This window comes from Agelaius phoeniceus, chromosome 9, assembly GCF_051311805.1.
Source record: "Agelaius phoeniceus isolate bAgePho1 chromosome 9, bAgePho1.hap1, whole genome shotgun sequence".
Classification (NCBI taxonomy): Eukaryota; Metazoa; Chordata; class Aves; order Passeriformes; family Icteridae; genus Agelaius; species Agelaius phoeniceus.
The window spans coordinates 24,122,341-24,147,060 of record NC_135273.1 but is presented as its reverse complement, the minus strand read 5'-3'; the positions used below and the strand labels follow the sequence as shown (position 1 = coordinate 24,147,060).

The 24,720-nt window shown below is 41.5% G+C and overlaps 1 protein-coding gene across 1 annotated transcript in view; it reads left to right on the top strand.

The window, feature by feature from the left end:
* The first annotated feature begins 3,587 nt into the window (after positions 1 to 3,587).
* Positions 3,588 to 24,720, top strand: part of ZCCHC24 (zinc finger CCHC-type containing 24) — a 107,385-nt gene continuing 86,252 nt past the window's right edge. Inside the window, exons 1-2 of the mRNA XM_054637395.2 lie at positions 3,588 to 4,146; positions 20,193 to 20,393. Coding sequence (XP_054493370.1) covers positions 3,907 to 4,146; positions 20,193 to 20,393 — 441 coding nt within the window. The 5' untranslated portion in view covers positions 3,588 to 3,906. The remainder of the gene's footprint in view (positions 4,147 to 20,192; positions 20,394 to 24,720) is intronic.

Sequence of the window (24,720 nt, the reverse complement as noted above, 5' to 3'; positions counted from 1 at the left end):
TAAGATAAGAATCTCTGCTGCAGCAGATGAAAAACATTTGTTTGGAATATTTCAGCTACACTGCAGATGAACAGCCTATTGCATTATGTATATCCTGATTACAGAAACCAGAGAATACAGTGGGCTCAAGTTACCCATGTTCTCTAGTCTTACTGGCAGTTTTGGATATTTGTTCTATTTTCCTACTGGAGCCCCATCTAATCTGGGAGATGACTAAGAAGACAGCAATTCAGACCAAGACAAATTTAAAAGCACAGGAAAAGAATCCAGGATATTTGTAGTAGGGCACATTCATTTTTAAAATATGGAGGAGCATAAACATTTTCTTTAAAAAAAATTTAAATCACATATATAGTTTAAAGGCTGACATCATCTAAAGGTATGAACATTGCAAGCAAGAACATAAATACATTAGATTATTAAACTAGTCCTGGCCAGAAGTGAAAAATTATGTTCCTCACTCTTGCAAAGATGTTGTGGGAAGGATGCAGCTACAAGATGTCCAGATCACTACAGGGATAGGCTGAGTGAGCAGTTATAAGGAGATTTTGGATAAACACATGATCACTTAAACAATAGGACTGAAACAGCTGAATCCTGTTCCTGTGTTTGCCTTTGACTTGTTTCAAGGTTTCTATTTTCCAAGTCAATTAAGCTATTCCATTTAGTCAAAGTTTGATGTTAAAGTTCCAGTTGTTTTTTACTTCATTAGCAGTACTCAAATAAAACCAAGAGGACTCACAGATGTTTTGGCAACATAAGGCTGATGAAAAATCCATGTAGTTAATGTCACTTATACTCCATCCCAAAATAATCAATAGGAAGATATTGTGCGTGTCTGGAAGATATTTCAAAGCCATCTCACTTATTGGGCACTTTTGTCTCAAGTATTTCTGAGAAGAATAGATGCAATTGACCTTAGCACCTTTTTTTCTGTACTGTCATGTCTCTGCTCAATAGACCATTTGTATCCATCTTCTCCTCACTCATCTATGACTCCCAGAGGTGAAGAGTGGACTTCCAATGAAAAAACTGCTATCTTGAACCTAAGTGGACTGAAACAAGTGTGGCAGCAGCATTTTGCTAAGTTAAGAGCAGTATTAAATACAGAAATGAGAAGGAACTGCCTGAAACTGCTCCAGAAGGAATTGCACAGGAGACCAGGATGACAACTGAACCTCAAAGAGTGGGTGCTTTTCAGCTAGGCTCCTCATAATGCATGCATTTGCAGCCTCTCCTTTTCCTGATATGCCAAACAAAGCATCTATTCAATTTACTCATTCCTCTGTACGGTTACTAGAAGCCACCAGGGCTATTGCCAAGGGGCAATGACAGCCAAAAGCTCTTGGTGTTCAAATGCAGCTGGTGGAGCACACGGTGCCCCTCACATCACAAGGCGTTGCTGCATTCATGAATGCAGCTGCTGCAATAAATGCACCCTAACTCCACCTTCCCCTGCACCACAGCAATCTCTGTGTTGTCTAACTAAAGCAATCCAACCACCTACAATAAAAGCTGTATTCAATTTAGGGAGAAAAAGTATCAAAATATACCAAAAACTCTTCATCCAAAGCATTGCATCACCTTGACCACTCTATTTTGACCTCTATTGCTACAAGAACCCTGTTGTGTTATCTTTTCTGCCTGTTCAGAATTCCTATTTCCTTCACAGCATCTTACTAAACAGAGTGCATAGTGGAGCTGCCAAATACAAATACATGTATTTAACTTAGCAAGTAAAAGAGGGAAGTAAAAAGAATAGAAATTGTCTTTAAGGAAGGAATTAGCATGCCTACAAAAAAAAAATCCAAACAAGTCCACAACAACAAAACAAACAGCTTCAGCCTAGTTCCCCCTTCTGGACTTTCTACCATATCCTGATTTTTTAAATACCATCTGCCAGAAAGGCAACTTCCTCAGATGTGATATCGGTTTCTTAGGGTTTTTCTTCATTTACCAGCAAATCATGGAAAATCTTCCTCCACAATTTAAGTCACTAAGCCTCATCCATCTTGTTCTTTAAAACACTATGGAACTGTTTGAGTATGGGATGCAATTTGACTGAATTCTTCTGATATGATCTCTGTGTGGACACAGTATAAAGACCCTTTACACTGGTAGAAGTTTGTTCCTTCTCATGCTGATGTACATATATTTAAATGTGCCTCAAAGGGCTTCTAAACCAAGAGAGTATACAAAAGAGTGAACTGCATTTGTGCTGCAAGGACTTTGACACTAAAATAAATTTTTTAAAAGCCCAAGGAAAAGAAAGGGAAAAAAAAAGTAGCCTCACTAAAGGAATTCAGTTTGATTCAGCTGTTCTAAGCTTGACCTTGCAGTTGTGGAAAGTTAGAATCTCCACCTGCATTTAAATTCCTGCAAGCAGAGAGCTCTGCTGCCCTAACTAGCAGCTCTCAAAAGTTGAATGCATCCATCTTTGGTGTTTGCAGCTGACAATTGAACAGCATTTTCTATAGTGTGTACACTGACCCTCATTTTCTGTTGCTTGTAACCAGGCCTTTTCACAAGAGTGACTTTTCTCCTATCTTGGCAGAGACATATGGCTTATTACAGCAAACCAGGATACCAACTTTGATGTTTCAAAGCTCAGATTTTTTTTTCTCTTATCTAAGTAAAGAAGGCCTTTTTTCCCCAAAACCATATTGGGAAGATACATTAATTTCTACCCTTTTGTCACTCAGCAAAGAGCACAAGGAGCTATGATCAAGTTTTTAAGTTACCTCCTGGGAGCTCCTTTGAAAACTCCTAGTTTGATTACTAGAGTGTTTGTACCAAAGCAAGAAATAGCTGCCCTGTTCCACTCATCGGAGGGAGGGCAGCAGGGAAGAGTTTATGAACTGTAATTACCAGCTTACCCACTCAGGCTCCTTCCTAAAGCAGGAATCCCATTCATCATCCTCTTTTGTGCTACCGACTCCTTAAAAGGCCTACTGAGCTTTAACTCCCGGGTATCCCACCACAGCCAGGCTCCCCCAGAGCCCACGCCAGGGCTACCTAGATGGATTTCAAAGGGAACATCGCGCCGCTCGCCTGCCTTATTTGGAAAACCCCAACTCTGCACGGCTTGGCACAACCTCAGCGGCCGCGCAGGGCTTCGCAAACCTGGAGCTCTGACAGAGATTTAACGAGAAGGAACCTCACATTGCAATGAACTCCCAGCACCAGCAAGAAACAGAAATGAGAATAAAAAGAGAGGGCGGGCTGACAAGAGCCGAGCGAAAGTTGTCGAGTTAAAAACAAGCCCAAAAGGGCCCAGCGAGGAGCCCTCGGGAGGGCTTTGCGCCTGTTCGGCGTAAAAATGTTAAGGAAGGAGGAAAAGGAAGGCCGGGGAGCGAGCGAGGGAGCCGGTCCGACCCCGGCGGGCGAGGGGCCGGTGGAGCGGGGACAGCTGCGGCCGGCACCGCGGGCACCGCGGCCGCACACGCTCCTCCGGCCGCGCTCGGGCGGGCAGGGCGGGGGCGGAGCGGCGCCGGGACGCCCCTGCACCCCCGCGGCGGCCGGGAGGCCTATGGGGGCGCGGCGCCGCCGCCGGAGCGCCGGCAGCCCCTCCCCGCCGCTGCCTGCGGGAGTGGGAATAAAGACAGATAGCGGGGCAGGCACCGGCCGGGCGGGCGGGACGGAGCGCGCACAAAGTTTCCTGCGGAGCCCGCGGGCGGCGGCAGCAGCGATGCCCGTGCTGCGCGGAGCGCTGGGGCTGCGCGGGCGCCGCCGGCCTTAGGGGAGCGAGAGCGGCGCGGGGCGCGGCAGCGAGCCCCCGGCCCGTCCTCTCCTCCGGACGGCCAGGAGGAAGCGCCCCGGGCAGGGACGGGAGAGCGGCACTGCCGGAGCGCGGGGAGGGGGACCGGCACCGCGGGGCCAGCCGCGCCGGCGGAGCCGGGGGGAAAGATGAGCTTGTTGTCAACCATCGACACCAGCGCCGCGCCCGTGTACCAGCCCGCCCAGCTCCTCAACTGGGTCTATCTCTCGCTGCAAGACACGCACCAGGCCAGCGCCTTCGATGCCTTCAGACCCGAGCCCTCCTCGTCCCAGCACCCCGACCTCGGCTACACCAAGAGCACCCCGGAGCTAGGCTCCTCACTCAGCTCCAGCTATCTCAACAGCTTCTTCCAGCTCCAGCGGAGCGAGGTGAGTCCGCCGCGCCGCCCGGCGCGGAGCCCCCGGCCCCCCCGGGCCACAACCGCCATGATGCCTCGGCAGCCTCCTGCCCCTTCCCCGGGCCGGCACCGAGCCGCTCCAAGCGGGGCAGCCCCGCTCCCCGCCGCGCACGCCGGGGCGGCTCGGCCACCCGCGCAGGCTCCTTGTCCCGGCCGGCCCCTTCCCGCCCGGCGCTCCCTCGCTGCCCGTCCCGCTAACGGGCCGGGGCGAGGCGCCGCCGCCGCCGCGGCATTGGCGCGGCCGCCGCCTCCTCCCGCCGCCCGCCAGCGGCGCGGGGCGCCCGTGTTGACAGTCTGGTCAATGGTTACACGGATTTCCCGTGCGCAGCCGGAGGGACGGGGGGCAGGACGCGCAAAAAGTGCTACATCCGTCATAACGTGCAAAAGTGCCACCACCACCGCCGCCACCCCCCCTTTTAGTTTTTTTTTTTTTCCGAAAGCGTTACTTAAAAAACTTGATACGAGACTACATATGGCTTATGAGAGATCAAAGGCAGGCACTATTTGAAAGGAAGAAATATAAACAGGAACGTGATACAAACAGCAAAAAAGTTTTGTGCACGTTTTGTAACGCAAAACAAGTCTAAATGTAACCAAAGGGAAGGAAGCTAAAAAACTGGGATATGCAAAGACAATTCGCTGTGGAACTCCCTGTCGCAGGAAGTTGTTGAGGTCAAGCACTTCTGCATTGGAGGGGTTTCACATGTGTGGAGATACTGCAAGGTGGCACCTCACACACCACAGCTCCCAGCCTCTCCAGAAAAGACCCAGCTACACTTTGGCACCCCACTGTGGGACTCTTGCCGGAGGCATTCAACAGCGGCTTTCTTTGATATGGTCAGATGGACTATACATCCCAACCTGCTCTGGCACTTCCCACAGAATGACATTTCAAAGTCCTTCCAGCACCTTTTATGTTAAACATCGACTTTAAATGTATTCTCAGTCAAAGTACACCCTTCTGTTCTGTCAGAAAAGTTATGGAGTTATTAATTAAAACTAAATCAAATTCCCCAAGTGCTCTCATAATAGAGCTGCTAACAGTTGAGAACCAGAGTTATATAGACACGTTTTCCTTTAATTAGACATTTTTTCTTCTTTAAGAATTTAACAAAGCACATCCAATCTCAAAATAGATACTATTTTTGAGACTATGTGGCTCAAAACCCATTCAACCTGATTAAGTCTTATTAAGCATGACATGACATGGGCAGTTCAACAACATATAGATGTAACAAGCACATTGATTTTACAAAAAGATTAGCAGGCAGTGCGATTTAAACTATTAGCTACCTACCTGTTGATGACAAATTGTAGATTTTACCCCTTCCTGCTTGGCTTTCAAGCTTGATGTTACCCAGGTAGCAGCAAGCCTCCAGGAGTTCAGCCAGCATGGATTCCAGATTGGGACTTCAGGCCCCGTGTTTGTTGAAATTGGGATACATTCTGCTCACAGCAGGTCCTTTATTTTTTGGGAGAAAAAGGAAGAAACAAGTCTGCATTCAGGAAGTCTTTGAAACAGTCTCTGAGAAACAGTTTTCTCTTCCTGACAGTTCCCCAAGTTCATTTTCGGCTTCTACTATACTCTCTGCAAGTATGGGGCTAATCCTTTTGTCACACTCCCTTTCCACTTGGCTCATAGTTCTTTCCATTTTCTCCCCTAACCTTTCTTCTGGAAAATAATTTGCCTGCTATGCCAGGCCTTCCTCAGGCCCTTGTCTCTGCCCCAGCTCGAAGCAGTCAGTCCCTGTGCAGCCTCCCCAGAGCTGTGCTGTTTTCAGATCCCAGAAGTCACCTTCTGTGTGGATTCCTATCATCCACAAGCTTTATTCTGCTCTTCTTAACATCATTACAGTTTCCTGAGGCACAAGAACAGCAGCAGCAACTGAGAATTCCATCTCTGTAGAAAGCCAAGAGCATTCACCATTCAGAAAATAAGAAGCCATTTCATTCTATGCAGCTGTTTTATTATTTTTAAAAGATGAAGCATGTTAGTTTGTTGCCATTCATTTTCCAGCCTGTGACGATAGCTTTGACTATGTGGCTGATGGAGACACTTCTATGTTTCCAGTATTCACCTCAACTGTGTCTTAATACATGGTAACCTGAAAAGAGGGCACGGAGCACAGCTATCTCCTATGGCACTGGAATGCATCTGCCCTTCTGGAAGTAGGGAACCCTCTAATTTCCCAGGCTAGCACTGCCTGCTTATACAGCAGCTTTCATTCAAGGCTTTAGAAGGTGCTAGAGATACTGTTGCTCAAAAGAAGTTCTGCCAATATGTTAGATGCTCTGTTCTTTCCAGAAACGGGAAACTTGGACTGCTTTTTGGCAGGAGTCACCCAAGAGTTTCCGACAATGTCATGCCCCTAATTCTTGAGATTCTAACATCTGTTTATTTGCAGATGCCATTGGGTATGCACTACACATTTCAACCACATAAAATTATTTTGGAGAGCATTAGTACTGTATGCTGTTTCTGCAGCAAGTGGGCTTATGCTATCTTTGGAACAACACATAGCTTTCCACAGTCAAACTGTTGACTGTTTTCTACAAAGTGCTTGCTTTGGTTGGCATTTTTTTCCCCCTCACGGTTTTGTCCTGGGTTGGCTTAGCCTGGAGCCGAGCTGTGACAATGATTGACACATAGCTGTACACAATATTTGGAAAGTGACCTAATGAGGGTCCAAAATAGCAACAGATTGAAAAATGATAGGATCATAGGCTGTAAAATAGTTGTGTGTCCTGTATGTTGCCTTGCAATTGAAACTTTCTGGAGAAGAACACTTGGAATAAGAGACAGCACTTGTGAAAAGTTGCTATTATACAGGGTTTGCAAGTCTGCATGGCACTGCCTGTGTATGTGACTTGCATACTGACCAAAGGAACAGGACAGAAAAAAAATAAAAGTGCCAGCACCCACAGAGTAGTCTTGTACTTCAAGATTTTTGTCCTCCAGACTTTTTCCACTACAATGGATGCCTTCTAAATAAACATGATGAACACAGCTGTTTGGTGCATAAAAGCCCATTGTACCAAGAAAAAAAAACAATAATAAAGGTTTAAACAGTAAAGCAACAATGAGTGTTTTGTTCTGTATGCAAGACTCGTTTTGCAAAACAGACCTGCTTTAAACCAAACTTTATGGCAGCATTTGTTGTCTTAGATATGAAATAAAAGCATGTTAGACCATTAAGATGCAATAAATTGGCCATTGAACAGAGCTCCACCCTCATTATAACACCATCCATCAGAGCCCAGTATTTGAGGTTTTGGTGTGAGGCTGGTTACAGGGAATTTAATGCCTTTGAGACACAGCCAGGTATCTGTGGCTTTGTCATTGAGGGTTATAGTTGAACAACCTAGACTAAGGGGGCAAGAGACCCATAAGGTATTTTTCTACACTAATAGGAAGCATCCTACCGGGTCAATGCTGTCTTTGGTCAAGCAGAGACAGCAAGCAGTAACTAGAAATTATCATAATATAATAGTTAAATTTTTTCTCTGCTCTGTGTCTTTCAAGAGCAAAATTCCTTCTAGAAGCCTCTATGGCAGCCACTTTCTGGATCTAAACCAGATTTGATTTAAGCACAAATAACTGCACATACTAGATGAGAAAATAATCACCATTTTCATGTTTATGAATTGGAGACTTCCAGATTCAGTCCTTATAGGCAAGAGGGGAACTAACTGGGAATGAGAGCACACCAACTAGTTCAGTTTGCTTCAATAATGTATGGATCACTTGTTTGGAAAAAAAAAAATGCGTGGAGTTAAAAAAAGTTCACAGAATGCTGTGGAAAATTACATTCCAAATCCCTGTGAAACAAACAAGTCTAAAGCACTGGGATAGATTAGGTAACTTCCCAAAGAAGATAGTGACATTCACAAGCTAACAACAGAAACTGATGAAACACTGGAAGAACAAAAACATAGGGAAGGAAATTGGCAGTTCTACAGAAAACGTATTTTATCAAACTTGTCCGTCTGTCTTTCATAGAATTAGGGGGCTACATACTAGGCTGATACTTGATGAAGAAATATCTGTTATTTGGCCTAGATGAAGTAATTTGAAGGATAATGATAAGATTTAAAAAAATTTCAATTCTGTTAGCATCAGAAGAATACAATGATTGCCATACCACATGAGGCCATTGGTTCCCTGAATTAAGTGCAGTATCTTTGAGAACAGCCATGATTAAAAGATTTTAAAGGGAAAACCAAATGCATTTTAAGAGGCTGCTCACAACCAGTATGGTCTGAAGGCAGACTCAACAGAGAGGCAGGTTAGCAGAAATTGCCATATGTTCCAAAATGTGTCCAATTTGTTTAATTTTGTGTAACATTGTTAGTAATTGTAACACACAGCATGCTTTTGATTCACAAGGTGCTTAATGTGCTAGGCATTCGAGTGAGGACTTCTTGCTTTCTCAGCTACAGACTGACAGAGTAGCAGTCTATGGTACCTGAATATGTCCTTTAATAAGAATGATTACTATTTATTTCCTGATTTTAATTTTTTCTCAATATTCTTTGTGTAAGTAGCAACATTGGAGTGCTCTTAACCTTCCCCAAATTTTATTGAAAGGGCACTAGCATAACAATTCCTGTGTTGCAGGAACTGGTGCTCTCTGCCTCAGGATGATTGTACACTACCAATATTTTGTGGCTACTCAAAGTGCCAGACAAGTAATTCCAAAATGCTTTTCAGGAAGTTAAATGCCAATTCTCACATCAGACCTCCTAAGAGATTCCAGGGAGCTGAATCTCTTACATTAATCAGAGGACAACGTGCATTTGGAGATCTTGGCAGGACCAGCCTCTGTCCTCCTGACACAGCCAGCTCCAGAGCCCTTTTGATGGTGCTGCCTCAGCACACAAAGTGCAGCTTTCACAGCCCACTGTACACTGCTCTCAAAATCTTAGATCCCGTTGCAGGTATTTGAGCTAATAACTATTCTGTTCCTAATTCCAATTGGACATATGCTTTAAAATACAAAAATTCAGGGGTTTATGTCTATGAGCATTCTCTTTTGCACCCTGTTCTTATCTCTGCAGCCATGGCCTCCTGCTTTGCTACTTCTGTAGCCTTTGGAAAACACCCACGTTTGCCAGGGAAATAAAAACCCCACATGTGAATGTACTATAGGAAGTGGAGTCAAAAATAAGATCTATATCTTGTATAAAAAGTGTGAAACTCAAATTATTATCCAAATTACTCTCTTCCATTTGTATCACCTTGCTGTGGCTTTAGGCTTCTCTATTGTCCAGGATTAAGTGTTTTGTTTGTGTGTTTTTTTGTAAGTGGGCAGTCCTGCATGTAGCAGATACTCTCCTTACTCTTGACACTTAGGCTGAATTACCTAATAGCAATTTGATTGCAGGAAGAAATGCACAAGAGCCAAATTTGATTCACCAAAGAAAGTGTTCTAAATACAATTATGTTGCTTTTACTCTGGCTTCCTTACCTGACTAAGGACAGCAGAAAGTTCCCAGAAGTAAGAAGAAAATGTGTTGAATTTACTCCAACAGCCAGAGCCTCTTGTGTTGTGTCCTTAGCTACAAACTGCCCCTGCCCCCAGCAAATGCTGCTGTAGCTCTGCAGCACACCTGCCCTACGTCCAGCTTTAACTAATTCAAAGATGACTTACACCTGGGCTTTACTTTATTTACAGTGAAAGTATTATCCACCATAGTAATCTGCAGCTACTTGCTTTCACATCACAATTAGAACCACACTTGGAAAGCTGCAAGAACTAAAATATTAATTGCTGAAAGTAAATCAAGTCTTCAAGAAGAAGAATATGCACTTTCTACTTTACTATTGATTTCTTTTTGATAGCTTGGAAAGAAAAATAAAATCAAGAAATATTAAATTATTATAGTTATATTTCTTTTTGCAGTTATATTTTTTATTCTGGATTAGCTGAAAATCATTGCCAATTCTTTTAAATCACTTGGGACTTTGTATCTATGCAAATTCATCATTGAGAGAAGCACTGGCATGCTTTTTCTGCCTCACAAATACATTCACATCTTGGAAAAAACCTGTCAGGCAGTTTATAGAAAAGAAAAACACACTAACCTATAATTGGAGGCAAAAGGATGTAGAATTCTTGTTACAATTATATTTTATACACAGAGCTTTCATTTACAGTTATTTTATGCGTTTACAGTGTCTTCCATGCCAAAGCATCCAAACAAAGGGGTGATGTAACTGTGTGTTGGGTAATGATTTTTCATCCACTCCTCTTTTGCTCTGCAGACACAGACTCAGTTATTCAGAAGAGAAAGGGAAGATCCTTCTCCAGTGAACTGCACAAATGATCAGACAACCGAGTCTGACTTGAACCAATATATTAATTTATGAAGTGCATGGAATGAATTAGATAACCAAGAGGTGTAGCAAACTGCTTTGGTCCCAAAGCCAATGCCACTCTTCCCCCCCCACCCAGGCGTTTTTGGTTACATTTGGGGGATTTTCTGTACAAGATAGAACTTGTAGAGATGGTCCTACTACTTGGTAATTGACAACTAGAAGAAAAGATCGCATTTTACTGACAGATGCTAGGTGAGGATTAACGCCAAGGAGAGCTTTCTAGATCAGAGTTTAAGTGCACCATAAAAGGACTTTGAAACACAATTTAAGTGAAATTTAAATCTAAGATCAGAGAATCTTCTCATCTTTAAGAAGTATGAAAAATAATGACATAGTGCACTTGCCAAAAAGTGCAGGCACAGATATTACAAAGCCAAATCATACAATTCTGATAATACGTATTTGCATAGGAACAAAAGCAGCTGTATCCTGTTACCCAAATTAGATGCATGCATAAAATGCTACCTAAAAAGTGATACTGGGTATAACCTTCCGTTTTCTGAACAGATTAATGAAGTGTTACAATTAATACCCATACCTCTCCCCAGTTTGTCCTCCTCAGAAAAATTGCCAACAGCCTGATGCCCATTTTGCTAACTCTGGAATTGCTCTTCCTCTTTTAGAAAGCCACAATGAAATTACTAAATTAAATGGAGAGAATATAAGTCTTTTCCTCATGGTTTACTTAGGTTCTGTGTGGGTTCCAGAGTAATTATAATAGATCAAAGCAACTAATTAAATTTTACAAAGCTATTAAAATCTTACAGTAATGCTGACATAATTCAGACAGACAGTATTTCATAAGTGTAAAAGCCTGGATCACTTCATTTTTCCTGCAGGTTGGTTCTTACTCTCAGAACCATAGCAAACCATTTGTGACCTGCTAAAAGTAGAATCTAAAATTATAGACAGATTCACTTGAGGAAAGCAGAATAAATGCAGGGTTACAAGTCCTTTCTCCCTGTCCCTCATTGTCTGGCCAGGCCAGCACAGCTGTGGGGAGTTTTGGTGGCTTTTCAATTTTAACATATCACAAGCCTAGCCCCTTACTTTCTGTCATATGTTTTGGTGTAAGGAACTAGTAACAAATTCAATACTTTGAATAGGAGGAGTTTTAAGGAGCCTCATGGAGACACTTTTTCTTAGCTCTTTCAACTGCTGCTGATTGGAGAACTGCTGCCTGGTCTTCCAAACCTCTTTGTTAAGAAACACATTTTGTGTTTGACAAATTTAGTTTGAAGATTAGCAAATGCTCTCATGATCCAGGACTTGAGCTCATATGCAAAGCAGAGATAAATTCCTGCTGTATTAACTGGCCACCCACACCTACTCCCTGCATGTGGCAGGATTTGGTGTCTCTTTTCAATGAACACAAGTGCAATACCCTACATAGAAGGATTGTGGGTAGCTGGAAATCTGTGTTTGCATCTCATCCAGCTAAATTCTAACCAAGCAAACACTTTAGGGCATCAGCTTGGTCTCACAGATTTCTCTTGCTTCTAGGAGTTCCAGGTATCTCAGGGATCTTTGCAGGAGAGTTGCAGCCTGTATTTCATCACACTAAGGGAGCCTGCTAGGCAACTATTTTGTAAATAGTCATTAAGGCTGTGGATACTTGTGGTTGAAAAGAGAGCAAAGTATCTATTGTACAGTCATTGCACCCTGAAAATAGAGGACTAGCAAGAGTTTTTAAGAGGGTTTGGGCATCAGTGATCCTTGAAATACAGAGGTGTTCTTATATAATCATCTTTCTTATATAATCATCATACATTGCAACTGAAATTAGTAGAATAATAGATTCATTCCTCTAACAGTCACAGCATGGGAAGGGAAAAAAACCTCAAATCTACTTTGAAACCAGATTTTTCAGTTGCTATTTTATAATTTATCTGAAGCAGATTGTGATGTTTTAGGTTTGCTTGCTGAGATCACACTTCAAGCTGTGCTGTATCACAGTTGATTAAGAGGGTAACTTTAAACGTAGATAAAACTATCTAAAAGCTGGAGTCACAAAATGAAATTCCAGCCTGTCATTTAGTAATAGAAATAATTTATTTTCCTCACTATATTCAATTTAATAAAAGTTTTTGTCTTCCCATGAGTGCAGGAGCTGGGGCCCTGGCCCTGTGAGGGGCCCGCTCTGGGCAGATGATGTATTGTTCCTACCTCTGACAGCGACCTCAGCTTCGCCTCTTCTAAACCTTGGCAGCCGTCACTGAGGTTTCTGTGCCAAGAAGGCATTACTGGATGTGAATGATATAAACAAAACTGTCTCAGACTTAGAGTTCTGTTTAACCCAAAATGGACATTTCTTAGCAAAACCTTTCATCATGCAAGAGCTGCACAGGAGGTGAATGCTTTCCTAAGTGTGCCTTGAACAGGCACATATCTATTTCCGGGTGTTATTTTTCTTGCATTTGGAGTGTCAAAAGACCTACCAAATGAGAGGAAACTCGACTCTTGTTTTTCAGACTGCAGGTCAGATTGAGACAAGATTTCCTGCAGGAAGCAGAGATGTTAACAGAAAGTGCAGGGATCAAAACATGTCCATCCGTTTCTCCCCTCACTTCATGCTATACAGCCTTCATGACCTGCTCCTCACCAGAGAGCCCTGTCTCAAGCACAAGGACTTGTTTGGGCAGGGGGACAGAGGGGCCTGCCAGGGACCCTCCCCGTGGCATCTCCCCAAAGGTCAAGGAGGTTGGTGGCCAGGGGAGACCCAGCTCAGGCAGGCAGGGGACAGCCTGGGAATCCAGGGCTCCTGGGGGGATGTGTTAAAGCAATTTGCAACATGAATGGTCTCTGGTGTCCCTAAAATAATGCTCATGTATTAGAGCTTCTCTTCAGCATAAGTGGGCAGTTTTTGGGCATTCAGCAGATGAAAAGGAACCCTGCAGAACTTGGTGCAAGATTTAGAAAGTTCCTTCAAGACTTTATGCCTCTGACCAGAGCAAATCTCTGTCCTCTCCCATATCTGCTTTTAAAGGCCTTTTGTGAGGACCCTGTACATTGTGGAAAATGAGTGTCCTCGCTGATATCCACATCAAACCCTTCCCTGATGCTGAAATAAGGAGGATCACACTACTAGCAGAAAGCCAAAAGGCCTGCCTGAGCTCCAGCAAGCCTGATGGTGACTGAGCAAGTCCTGAACTGTCAGCATGACTTTACCACTGTACAGCACAGAGGGAGCAGGATTTTTTTAAGACCTGAGTAACTCATTGAAAGCTTTGGATCCAAGTATTAAAGACCAGCAGATCTAAAGCAAGGCAAGGTGGTGGCATGTGTTGCTCTCCAGCCTTGCAGTGATTGAAGGGACACACCAGTCCTGCTCAGAGGAGGCTGTTGCACCCCCTTGCTGTTCTGCAGAGTCTCAGCAATTGCAGCCTGAGAAGCCACAGCCAGCTGAGCTGTCAGATTTGGAATAACTAGATTAGAGAGATCTATATGCTGGATTAAAGATTCATTGCTCCTCAATGACTCGCTTCACAACCTCTGGCAGGTCACACTGTGTTTGTAGCTGTCTCCTTAAGTTACTGTTTCTGCAGAAGGAAAGGCCTAGTGCCATCTATCTGAAAATATTTAGAAGTAGACATTAGTGTTAGCAGTTTAACATAAACATGTATTTGTCTAAAACCCCCTGCAGAAGAAAGATGAATTAAGGTATACTTGGCTAGTCTAACTAACCAGGAATGCATTAAGGTTTCTTGGCTAATCTACATTTATCTGTGGTTTTATATGAGAACTTGAGTAATTCAGATTTTACTAAAAGTCAGGCCAAAGACCAGATTTTTTTGACAGCTGACTTAAAAGTTGACTTCAGAAGAAAACAGAAACCTGAGTCGTTTTTTTCTTGCTCCAGGCAAACATTTTCTTTACTGACTGATGAGCTTGGCTTTCAGTTTTCCAATGATAAAATGTTACTGAACAAACTCTTAAACTGTTTTTTTGTAAAAGTATCCAATTTATCAGACGAGCTAAAGCAGACACAAGCCATACAGGAGCAGTTTTTGAGGTTTTCCAGTTCAGCCTTGGTAATTAAACTTCTCTATTTCTTCTGGCTCAAATTAATACAACTAAATTTATTACAGTATTTTCATTTAATCCCTCTGTTTTCAGAAGGCTTTGAGGTTGGCCATAAACATTGATGATGATCTTAAAGGTCTTTTCCAGTCTAAACAATTCCATGATTCTATTCTGTGATTCTGCATTGGATGTTTTCTTTGGGGACAAAACCAGGGAGCTGTTTTAACCACTTGTGAAGAGCTGAAGCACAGAGAAGTCAGATTTGAAATGCTCTTCTCCAAACATGATTGTCTTCTGGTGCAACTGTTGTGCTTTCACACCTATTGCATGGCCCTGTGGGTAAAGCCCACATCACAACCAAGCCTTAGGGCACTAGGAAATAAACCAGCTATAGGCCCTTGGGTTAAGTTTTGTATATTACACATACAAGCCACTGAATTACTGTTTGGGTAGCACAGATTTCCCTCTCCTCCAACATGAAAGTAACAACTGAGGGCAATGACTTGTCCATCCCACTGTTTTATCCATGACACAGCACAGGGACCACTCAGCTCTTATCTAAGTGAAAATCCAAGCTGATAACTTTAGCACCTTTCGATATTTCAGTGCAGGGCTAATGAGTAGCATGGCTAGTCTGGTTACTGTCATACAGGCTGGAAAATATTTACAATTTACAGGGGATGAAAACCTTGCTTTTTCCATACTGATGACAGGGCAATCTAACTCTCTTTTCCTACAAACTTCAAATAGCCATGGCATCTGTTGATTTAAACTTAACTGTCCATTAAGACTGCTTTATTTGGTCAGCAGCAAAAATAAGTCATCAAAAATTCTTTGCTCTTTGCTTTTCAATTATAGACTATTTCATTTTGTGGAAACATTGATGACTGGACTAGATCGTAGGACCATTGGAGTGCTACAGGATATCAGTATGTGCAATTACTACAATTATAGCGAGAACCATAGGCACAAATCACACTAACTTCTAGAGCATCAGACATGCACTGGCCAGATACAGCCCTCATCACCCACCAGAAGTCATTCTAGCTTTATGTAATGTGGATATGTTCATCTTTATCACTTCCTTAAGGGTCCAGCAACCACAAACACAACTTGGGGCAGAAACTGTTTTTTCCAGAGATACCTCTACTTTTCCAGTCCATGCCTAATAAGAAGATAGCATTCCCACATGAACAAGTTGCCATTGCTTATTAATACCAGCTGGTCTGGTAGATGCTCAGGCATATATGTCATTATTGAGAGGCTGTTGTGCTCTCTGTGCTTTCTAGTCCCTTTTAAAAACATACCTTTATAGGTAAAGCAGTAGCTATACATACCAAAGGGAAATTTGGAAAGTAAGACTTGCCTCTTATTTATCTTTCAATATTTCATTGCATATTCACAACAGTTGTCTTCTCAATATTATACCATTGCTAAAAAAGAAACTAAAGAGATAAAGCCAGAGTTTCAGGGATTCTTTTTCTACCTCTTGACACATCAATCCCAAAAGATGTTTCTGAAAGGCAGGGACCCAGCCAAGGGAATCAGGAGCATGAGCCAATCATTCATGTAATGAGGAATATCTTAGAGGTGAATTAGATACTGGAACTCCTGAGTCACTCACTTATGTTACCCAACTGGAAATCAGGGTGAGGAAGCCGAAGAAGACAATAGCTGCCTTTCACAAAGGACCACACTGCAACCCCACAGGTTATGTGCCCTTTAACTGGAAACACTGAGCAAACAAATAACAAAGGGAAATTTGCTTCCCAACACCACCAACAGATACAGTTTAAAGATCTGCCCAGCAGTGAGGTTACCTTTGGAAAATACAATACAAGATCTTCAGTTTGGTTCATATTTAATTAAATCAATAAGTTTCATAGGAAGGAAAAAACAAACAAATAGACAAACTTACGTTATCAGCTCGAACCTCCCACCAAGGCGGTTTCTAAGTTTTACCACCAGGTTCCCCATCCCCCCAGTATGGCAAGATAAGGAAATCCTGAATTCATTGCAGCTGGGCTGATGAGCCTTGTAATTAGGACATGCAGTGTGGTCTTTCAGGCGCCTTGAGAGCACTAACCCTTTCACTGCCAAATCCTTTTTGCCTGTTCAAGCTCAAAATGAGACTCTATTTGAGAGGTACTATTGTCTACCATTTAAAGAAATAGACTAGCTTTGCTAGTGTTGCATTGTGAACACAGAGCAAGTCATTGCTTTTGGTGGAATTCATGAGGGGAGCAATCTCCCTGCCACCTCCCAGATGAGTACTAATACACTTGAGACCAGAGTGAGTCAGAATGCATTTGTTTCTTCATCTCTGTTTTCTGTCTGAGGCCATCAACACTCTCTCTGGCACTCTAATCACCCCCTGGACATCCCCTTTTGGTGTGAAGCTAATTCAAAGTTTTTATTCAAAACCCTTCTTAAAAATCCTCTTTGCAGCAGTGCAAATACTTAGTAAGGGCTGAATTGCCTGTTCTGCTCAATTGAGTGCCCTAGAAAGAAAAAAAAAAACCAAACCAAAACTGTTTTATGTATCTCAGCAATATTCATTCACCCTTTGTCTTTTACAATGACAAAATGGAGTCAATCACCATTTCATCACATTTGTTACAAGCCCTAAGCTTTCACTATTTGATTCCAGGGGCTGGGATGAACTTTCCCATTGCCACCCTTATTATATAACTTGGCTTTTGGGAATGGTTTATTTCCTCATCTCTTTCTGAAGAACTGGAGATTTCCAGAGCCAGAAACAGGATGTAGCACCATTTGTGCTGGTGCTCTTTATAGCAACTTTCAAGCGCCAGATTGATGTGTTTTTCACATTGACTTGGAGTCAAACAGATTTAAGGCTATTTTCCAGGTCAGATTGGCAGGAACTGCTGAATCCTTTGCCTGACTATACCCAGAGGGATGGGCTGCATCTTGGGATCATCTAGGCATTTTCCAAAGGAATGCATTGTTCTTTAAAGTACCAGTGTCATCAGCAATGTCCATCTTCTCCTTTACTGTCATGTTCTGGAATGTTATATTTGTTTCTTCTTTTTTACCACTGGGCCTCAGGATGATTGTAGGGAAGTGTTTCACAGTGCTGTGTGTGCACTGAATGTTTTGCCATGTCCAGCTGTGGCATGCATTGAGCAAGTGCCCTGCCAGCTGAACCAGGTGGCCACTTTTAGAGCAGTGTGCCACTCTTTGGCCACAGAACCCTTGGTGGCTGCTAGGGGTATGTTTTAGTGTCAGTGCAGCCCATGGTCCCATGGGATCCTAGCCTCTGGCACAGCTCCTGGCTGCCACGGTGGAAACAAAAGTTTGTGAAGGTTTGCTGCCAAGGTGCCAAACTGCACCTTGTTTTCAAGTATTGGCCCGAAATGTGCCAGGAAGGGTTGGTGGAGGAGTGAGGTACAAAATACCCAGCTGTGGTTCCAAATTGCTCCCTTTTAATGAGGGCAATAGCTCAGTGTAAAAGATATGTAGGAAAGAAAACAGTCATCACTGCATGCCATGTGTCCAATTCAAAGCCCACTGTAGGCAGCAGATGGATATGTTTTGGTTTTTTACTGAGTTGGCCCTGGGGGAAAAAATAGCAACCTCCTGATGGGCAGGAGTTATTCTGCATCCCCAGAAGATATTCCGGATTTTGGCAATAGGTAAAGAATTTGTGACTTCATACATTCTGTGTTCATACTTTCACCCTTCTATAAAATCAGATAATAAGGAATTTGCAAAGCTACTAATGGGTGCAATGCAGGTGAAGTACTTTAACAATCTCTTGGCAAGAGGATCTCTTAAAAAGAAGGATTTTATATTTTTCCAAGAGTATATAAGAGAAAGTGGCTCCTAGGGAGACAAGAACTTCTTGAAGACCCTTAATTAATATTATTTTGGCATTCACAGCACTTCCCCTTCCTTTTCAAAATTTGATGCCAAGAATTTCTCATTCCAATAGCATCCAATAAATCCTAGAACTAAATTCCAGTGACCATTGGAGGTCTCTGGTTGCTTGATGGCTAAAGCAGCTAAAAGCTTTTTTTCATTTTTGAAATACCTTTTCTTTTTAAAATCTGTGGCTTTAACTCCTGAAACAAAGTGGCTGATTCTCCTCTCAGCCACATCATCTTGCACAGCACAGAATTATGCTACACAGGATGTTTTAGCCCCAGGGCATATGTGAAGTCTCAGGTGACATTAGATTCCACTCTGGGCCTCTTAAATTGATCCTGCTGCTGTGTACCAGCTTCAGCAAGAGGAGTCAGTGGAGTTCAGCATGTTGTGTTTGACTACAGTGCAAGTGGGTGAAGCAGATTACTAGGCTGAATTCTTCTGTACACCATCTGTGGAGGGATGGAATTCAGGGATAGTTGGGGGCTCACCCAGGTATTTGTGCCTAGAGCTTTAATATTAGTTTTTGGTATGCAGCTGTCACCCAGAAAACACTCACTGTGCAGGCACCCTGAATGTTTGAGATCTCTGAAATTAATTTAATTTCAATTTCAGATTAATTTCACAAACTCTAAATAAATTTCAGTGCATGTCTTCAAAATATATATAACATGTATAAACACATGAAAACACATATAAAGACCCCATTGAAATATTTGAATTCAGTAGAATTAAAGCACAGTCACAGATTGGACCTCTTCTTATGTCACCTTCCCATAAGCCAGCAGTAATTCTCTGATGGCAGGAGAATTACATGAGCACAGCATTGCAGACCTAAGGTGGAAACACCATGTGAAATGTGTCCCATCATGTGAGGATGGAAAGGACACTGAACAGTTGGTCCTATTTCTACAGTGATTAATTATGATGTTAATTTTTAAAAGAGTTTGAATTTTCTTTTTGAACTCCACTAAGGTTTCTTTTGGTCCTTAAGTGGTTAAAGTGAATTAATCCTTCTTATCTCCATTAGGGAGAATACCTATTTAGGTGTTGATGGGTTTCCTGCTGTTCTAAAACTACTGAATGGCAAATTAGGAGCTACTGATTTTGATTTGCAGATTGAGAGAGTGAAGATCCTATTGAGGTGAAGTACAAAACCTAGGTATTTACTGTTTATCAGGAAATATTTAAACCACAGCAGGTTCCCCCTTAGAAAATCCAAACCAGATGTAGCTCTCAATGCTTGTTATTATTTGAACATGGGACTCTGTGTTGACTGTCTGATTAACCAGATTGGAAATTGGAAGTTACTTTGCATTTTTCTTGGTGTTCTTTCCTTTCCCTGACTTCAGTATTCTTTGCCTAAGTAGTTTGGGACACAAAAGGATTCTGTTTTGTGAGTTGTTCTTTCAGCTTTTTGCCTGCATAATCTAACTGTACTATGAATGCATTATGGCCAAGCACAAGAAAGCAATCATTGCTTAAGGAAAGGTTGCACTAAGAGAACCATGGCAAGCTCAAAATTTCCTCAACAGTGGGGTGACCAGCTCCATTGCATTGCCATTGTGAAGCCTGTATATTGCTTCCCTCAAATGTGTAGCCATGTTCCTAAGAAAAAAACAATCACTTTGTTTTTCCTGCTATTTTTATCTATCCCCCATTCAAATCTCCCCCAGAACAATCCTTAATACAATACTGTGTTGCATGTGACTTGTTTTCTTTTGCAGGCTCTGAGCAGCAGTCTCTACAAGAGTGCATCACCTTATGGCTCGCTTAACAACATTGTGGATGGGTTAAGCTCCCTCACCGAGCATTTCTCTGACCTGTCCCTTTCTTCAGAAGCCAGAAAACCCAGCAAGAGGCCACCTCCTAACTACCTGTGCCACCTCTGCTTTAACAAGGGACACTACATCAAAGACTGCCCCCAGGTAAGTAATATATAATATTCTGAAAAAATATGCATCAAGATTTTCTTTAGTCCTTGATTTAGCAACGCAGAATTTGACTGAAATACTTTAGAGTGAGTAACACTGAAGAAGTATCTTGACAAAGTGCCAAGCTAGCCATGTGTTCCTTTAATCTATTCTTTATCACAATGCTGATGGACAAAGTACACTATTTGCCTTGTAAGTATTACAGAAGACATTAATCTAGGCACGCAGCTAAGTAGATTCTGGTAACTTTAAAAATGGCTACTCTGTAATTTTCTATCGGGCTGAACTCTGTGCTATCAGTTTGGCAACGGCACTTAATACAACAAGTTACATATGCTAAAGGAGAAGAAATTGTTACATTCAGAGGAAACTTTGAGTCAGTGTTGCAGTAACACAGGCTCCAGGTGCAAAGTCTTTTTTGTCCTATGGAAGAGGTTTGCTGTACTTCGCAAAATGTGATGGTCTTTGACTCCTAGAACTTCTCTGTAGTGGCAAAGCTGGCAATATTTATTTCCTTCAAAAAGAGGTATAAACCAGTGTGCACTAAAAGCACATGCCAATCTACATTTTTTCTTTCCCTGAGGCTCCCAAGCACAGTGAACCAGGTTTCTTAATTTTCTGGTTTCAGCTGGATGCAGTTGTGTTGCTGGCTTAAACTTTCACAATTTCAACAACATCCTATGTCTGTGTAAAATCCCAAGGAGATTAAAATGCTGCCAATACACTAAAAACACAGATGTGGACATTACCAGCATCCACTTCATTATGACTTTAACCTCCTAGCCTCTTATTGTGTGACTTTCAGCAGAATTGATCTGCATAAAAAATAACTACAATTAATTTGTTGTTGAGGATGTCAGACATTTATAAACCAAATACAGGCAGAAAAACATCTGCCAGCAGAGGAAGGAGAGCATGAAATCAAGGCTAACATCAGATGAGCTTTGAGCGTATTCCTCTTGTTGTTATGCATAGACTAACTTTATCACTTTCTCTGTATATCTTTCATTAATTCTAATGAAAGCTATGGAATTAAAGTATGTTTGCAGTCTTGGGTGTGGCACTTGAAAATACTTCTACTCCTTATTTTGATCTAGGTTGAGTAAGAATTTTCTTTATGAAAAAACTATGACATTTTCTTTGCTTCTAGGAGATCAAAAATACTCTGGTTTCTTTAGTGTTTAATCTAGTTAATTTAGCATGTTAGAGAAGAATGTAAAGATAGAACCATGCCATAGCATACATTACTTAACAAGAGGATTGAAACTCCAACTCCTATATATGTGGCAGAGTGAGAAACTCTGGACTGGGGGTGTATGGTTGTGCTTTGCCATGCTGTCTGAGAAACCAAATAATGCTACAGGTCTCTTGACAATCAGCTCACACAGACCAAGTGAATGTGTCAGTGTTGGAGCAGTAATGCATTATTTATTTCATAGGTATTTTTATAGTTTGAGGCACTAGGGATTAAACATGTTAGTGAAAATTGAGGACATGCACACAGAAATCCAGGAGATACAAACAATTTAGGATTGTGTAGGAACACTAATTCTCTTAAATTGCACATGCTGTATATATTTTTTTTCAGACTTAATTTGCAAAGTCTTCAATTTCTCTGTGAACCAGGAAGTGGAAAGACTTCCTACTGGCATACTCTGTGACTATCCTGTGAGTTTGGGAGGAATGAGTAAAGGAACCCAGGACAGGGAAACATCTGCTCACTCACCACATGCAGTCTATGGTTCCAGGCAGCCATATCATATAGCCCCTTTTGAAAACAGATCAGGTTTTACTTGGGAAGCATTTCAGTATTTTGCCTTTGCTACTGCTGCTGTGGGAAGCTGCTCCAGAACCTCAATCCTCTCCTAACTAGAAATCTTCCAGTTTCTAGGATGAGTGTAACTCATGGCCACTTTATAGTCATTTGTTCTCCTGCCAACATTGTCCTCCACTGAAATAGCTCTTATCCCTCCCTGGTGTTTATCTCAGGATGTATTAATAGACTGCAATCATATCCTCTCTCAGCATTCAATCACATCCTCTCTCAGCTTTCATTCTGTAGGACTAACTAACCAAGTCTGGTTTTCTCAGTTTCTTCACACAAAGCATGTATACTTTGCCTCTATTCCCCTGTCCTTCTCAAGGCTGTTCTTTCGTGCTTTTCATCTCCTTGCACGTGCCTGGCTACACGTACATGTGGCATCCCAGAGCAGAGCTTGTCAGTGCCTTCTGCTCTGTGTGCACGGTGCTGTTTGTGTTAGTTAAGGGACAGGTGATATCAAATTGATTCTCTTTAACTGAAGATTTCTTCTACCACAGGCAAGTGCTTTCTTGAGGAAAAGCAGAGTTAAGCATTCACAGAAACATACACACTTTGCTTATGTTATCTGAGTTTGAGGACAGTTCTAAAGAGGATGACCCTGTGTACACAAGTTATGTTCAAAACATTGAAAACATTGTGCACAAGAAGGGAGCAGCAATGGCAGGATCAGGCTTTTGTCATAAAGTCCCCATTTGTTACCACTGCTTTTGACAAGAATTAATTTCTTAATTTGAACATTATATGCATTGCTTAATATCTTAAGGTTTTGATGCTTAGTTTTGCTAGTGATGTCAAAAATAAGTTGTTTAGCAAACCCTACCACAAAAAGGGCTGTAGTTGTGTGTTTTTAAAGTCCTTAAACCTGCATAGAGAGAAGAGATAAACTAATCTGATCTGGACAAAATGTGTATCAGTAAATCATACAGTATTTTTCTTTTGTTTTTATGAAATTGCCTAATTAGAAACACATTTTGAAATGGGGTGTTCTATGAAGTTTTTTCTGCATAGCAAAGAAATTGTGTAACAGCTTTAGGACTTAATATCCTCCCTTAATTCTACCTGTTATCACCACTGAAAATATATGGTTTTTTTCTGTTGCTGTAAAAGTTGATGAAAATGCATGTATCAATTCAGATTTATATCTTAAGTGATGATCATATTACAGGGGGTTAAATAATTATAAACAAAAAGCGCCAGCTTTAGTTTTTAAGTACCTCTTGTATCTGCAATTTCTCTAATATTGTGTCCACAACTATCTGTTTTAAAATTGAAATGGGATTTAGCAGACTTCTATTTTACCATGTAGTTTGTGTCATACATGGTGATAGAACATGTTCTTTTCTGTTTAGGAAACTACCAGAAATAAGAGCAATGTTATGATTCCAATTCATCATTTCCAATTTGCCTGCATTTGCTAAAAGCTGTTTGCTGCAATAATTATGTCCATAAAAAACCCAGCACTAATCTTTAGTATCACCTTTCTAGCATACCTACATTTCTTACAAAACTAGTTTGTGAGTTTCAGTGGCTTAGACAGTAACATCTTACTCATACCTCCCTGATGTTCTTGCACATACAGAATTCTCATTGACTTGAATGAAGTGAAAAATGTTTAGAGAATAAAGGTTAAAAGCACTGTTCTTAATATAGCCCTGCTCTTAAATTATCATTGACAGTGCCATAAAAAATAAACAAGATCTTTAAATAGCAAGGAAGGTAAGGAATGAGAGTACTTCTTCTATCTGGTTTACAAGTGGTTGATTGCATGATATATAAATATAAATATATATCTGTCAAAGCTTTGTATAATTATTTGTGTACCTGAAGGTACTGTACCTATGCCTCATGACCATAGGGGCTTTTTTCCCCTACCAGGAAAAAAAAATCCAATGAGTTCTGGACCAGTAATATTAAAGATGTATGATTCTATATGACATTTTTTTATATAGCAGGTATAGAAATTATTAGAAGATCTTTTAAAAAAAGGTTACATTGTCTCTTTAAACCCATTATCACTATATCTTTATTTTTAAATCCTATAAAATATAAACAGTGAGTTGCTTTGTACCAAGTGTGGCCTATACAAAATGAATCTTGGTCCTTTAAATTGTTAAGAATGTTATTGACATGAATTCTCTTCCATGATGTCATCAGCCTAAACTCAGACCTATCATAGAAGTTTAATTTGCAAAAAGTATAGAATAATGGGGTATGGTGTCTATGTCTAGATACAGTCTATGTAGACATTTGTAAATAAAGCACCTAGTTCACATTCTAAGATGTTGCTGAGAGAAGGAACCTTTGCCATTTTTCCAAAATCTACTTAGGAAAGTAAACACACAAAACCTGGACCTCATTTATTGCCTATGCTATTCCAGTTGTTAATTTAATAAGGAGCAACAGAAGCCCAAGTTCAGAGCTCCAGCAAAGCATCTCTGTATTCAGAATTTTCAAACTGCTCTACCTGGTCTTTCTGCCAAGCACTGGTTCCACTGGTGT